General features: G+C 37.7%; 1 protein-coding gene across 1 annotated transcript; it reads left to right on the top strand.

Annotated features, from left to right (window-relative positions):
* The first annotated feature begins 1,264 nt into the window (after window positions 1–1,264).
* Window positions 1,265–3,147, top strand: LOC120916032 (chemokine-like receptor 1). The gene has a single exon (XM_040326881.1). The coding sequence runs from the start codon at window positions 1,290–1,292 to the stop codon at window positions 2,385–2,387; it is 1,098 nt and encodes a 365-aa protein (XP_040182815.1). The 5' UTR covers window positions 1,265–1,289; the 3' UTR covers window positions 2,388–3,147.
* The last annotated feature ends 286 nt before the right edge of the window (window positions 3,148–3,433 follow it).

Genomic DNA, 3,433 nt, shown 5'->3' with positions numbered 1-3,433 from the left:
ATAGAAAAAACAATAGAATCAAATGAAAGAATATAACCATCTTCCAAAACTCGAATTTTGAATAGAATAAATTTGATTTAGAATCAAATTAGTTTGGAATGCAATTCAAATGGAATTAGATTTAAATTGAAATGGAATTAGAAAAATTAATAGATTCAAATTTAAATAAACGAGACAAACAATTCCGAATACCATTTAAACGAACTTAACTAAATAAATGTATGTAAAAAAAAATTCTGCACATGTCTATATGATAGAAAGCCCTGATATGATCTGACTTTAATCAAATGGATATGTTGCTGCCCTAACTTGTGACATCATTACTGAAGACTGTCGTCTTCTGAAGTCTGTAAGCCACTGGACAGCTAATAGGAAGCACCCAAAGGAGGACCCTCTCACTCTCCAGTCTGAAAGAAAGAAGACTGAGAACCCAACAGGTCACGTGACCACCGAATTAGATAAATACGTGGGTCTTTTTTTCTTTGAATCCACTGTAATAATTAGCTACATTTGTTGGGGTCTTTTATGTCTGCCTAAAGTTACGTTTTAAAGTGGGGGTTCACCCAAAAAAAAAAAAATTAAAATTAGATCTAGCATACTAATGATACTAAGGACATTTATTTTCGGGAGGTCATTTTTTTTTTCTCTGTACATACCTTTATATCCTGATTTTGTCCAGGGCTTCCGGGTTCCGATGACTGCGGGACTGGGCGTTCCAATCCTTCGGTTCGATGATTGACGGCTTGTGAAACAGGTCCCCTGTCGCACAACGCGTGTCAACAGATTTCCGGAAATAGCCGAGCTGCGAGTCGGCACTATACGGCGCCTGCGCAGTCAGCTCTACACGGCGGGTGCAGGCGCCGTATAGTGCCGACTCGGAGCTCGGCTATCTCCGGGAATCTGGTGACGCGCGTTGTGCGACAGGGGACCTGTTTCACAAGCCGTCAATCATCGAACCGAAGGATAGGAACGCCCAGTCCCGCAGTCATCGGAACCCTGAGGCTGGGATAGGAACGCCCAGTCCCGGAGTCATCAGAACGCGGAAGCCCTGGACAAAATCAGAATATAAAGGTATGTACAGAGAAAAAAAAAATGACCTGCCAAAAGTAAATGTACTTAGTATGCTGGCTCTAATGTTAAAAATTTGTTTTTAGAGTGAACCTCCACTTTAAGTAAGGAAAACAAGTCTTTGTTGCGGAAAACATTACCTTTTTTTTTTTTTTTTTTTTCATAAAACATTTTTTTTTTATTCTCACAGGTTTTTTTTTACTTTGTTTTGCTTTGGGACAATGGAAAATTCTAAGGTATATCTCAATATCTCAATGACATATGTGCCCTTCACAGCAACTCCGCTGGACAAGCTGGAAGATACTTACTCAACTGACGGATATGATGAATATGAGGACAATACAAAAATGGCAGATATGTTCCATTACATTTCAATAGTGATCTATTCTGTGGCCTTTCTTCTGGGGACAACTGGAAATGGTCTGGTCATCTATTTTACCGCCTTTAAGATGAAACGGACAGTCAATGTTGTGTGGTTCCTTAATTTAGCCATAGCTGACTTTATCTTCACATTCTTCTTGCTTTTCAGCATTGTCCATAGCGTCCTTGATTTTCACTGGCCTTTTGGGAAATTCATGTGCATGCTTAACACAGCTATTATATCCATCAATCTATATGCCAGCATCTTCCTGCTCGCCATGATCAGCATTGATCGTTGTACATCAGTAATGTTCCCTGTTTGGTGCCAGAATCACCGAACTCCTAGAGTGGCCTCCTTTGCAGCCCTGGCAGTTTGGATTCTAGCATTCCTTTTCAGTTTACCATATTTTATATTCAGAGATACCAGAGAGACCACTTTTAACAATGCTATTACCTGCTTTAGCAACTTTCACGAAGATCCTGATGTTGTCAAGTCAATATACAAGGGCATGATCATATTACGACTCATCTTTGCTTTCATCATTCCGTTCTCTCTAATTATCTTGTGTTATGTAATAATTATGTTCCGCATCCAAAGAAATCGCATGAAGACATCTAGCAAGCCATTTAAAATTATTTTAGCTGTTATAATTTCATTTTTCATCTGCTGGTTTCCTTACCATGTCTTCTCCTTTGTGGAGTTGTCTGCAATGTATCCTGGCAATGAGCATCTGAATAATGTGATACGCATTGGAATACCTCTTACCACCAGTTTGGCCTTCATTAACAGCTGCATCAACCCTGTTCTCTATGTGCTTATGGGGCGAGATTTCAAAACAAGATTACGCAAATCTTTCCGGTCAGTGCTTGAAAAAGCTTTCATGGAGGAAAGTGTTCCAGCAAGCTTCAGGAGTAAAACCAGGTTAACCAGGTCAACCTTGGACTCTGAGCAGGTGTAAACTGAAGCCACATCCACAAATGAAGATATATTGTCATAGGCTAAGGGGACATGAGCTCTTTGGCTTTTTTCAGGATAATTTGATTTGTTTTACTTATGTTTCCAGGATTAAATAATCTATCCTTGTAATTACTGTAATTCCAAATAAGTATACCTGTCTATGTTTGTTAAAGAGGGCAGCAGTAATTCGCCACAATACTAGAATACCAGTTTTGGTTAAATTCAGCTGATAAATCCTTTGCACTCCAAATACCTGGAAACATATCTGGACATGCTGACTATTGTTTTTGAACCTTTCAATATGCAAGTCATTTTCTGGTTTAGGGTCAATGACTTTACCTTTTCAGCCTTGGGACTTCCCAATATCTCACATCCCATACATTGCCTATTTGGTTTCTTTGTTGATTAACCCATTTCTAAACATGCCAAAACTTTACTATGAATACTTTACAGTTGGAAGGGATCCTCTTCTCCTTCCCTTTGGGCTTGGAAAAAACAGGACAATCTTCCAACTTTGAAAGATTATTCAAACTTACTTGTGATCTTTGCAAAAAAACTGCAGGTCTTTGATAAAAGAGGACGATAAAAAATGGTGTGGATGGGTTTCACAATCAGGTATGCTTGTTTCTCTGGATCCAGGATCCTGATTAGCCCACACTCTACATATATTTGAATGGTTACTTATTGTGACCTTTTTTCAGTTTTCATTTTAGGACATTCTATGTCTATAATGTATTTCTGTAAAGAGATGTGAGAGACTAGACTGTAGTATTGTTATGAATATGTATATATATGTTTATTCACAAATATATATATATATATACATATATATATATATATATACAGTACAGACCAAAAGTTTGGACACACCTTCTCATTCAAAGAGTTTTCTTTATTTTTATGACTATGAAAATTGTAGATTCACACTGAAGGCATCAAAACTATGAATTAACACATGTGGAATTATACATAACAAAAAAGTGTGAAACAACTGAAAATATATTTCATATTCTAGGTTCTTCAAAGTAGCCACCTTTTGCAGCAGAC

The sequence above is a fragment of the Rana temporaria genome, chromosome 10 (assembly GCF_905171775.1).
Source record: "Rana temporaria chromosome 10, aRanTem1.1, whole genome shotgun sequence".
Lineage (NCBI taxonomy): Eukaryota > Metazoa > Chordata > Amphibia > Anura > Ranidae > Rana > Rana temporaria.
This window is presented reverse-complemented; position numbering and strand designations above follow the sequence as displayed.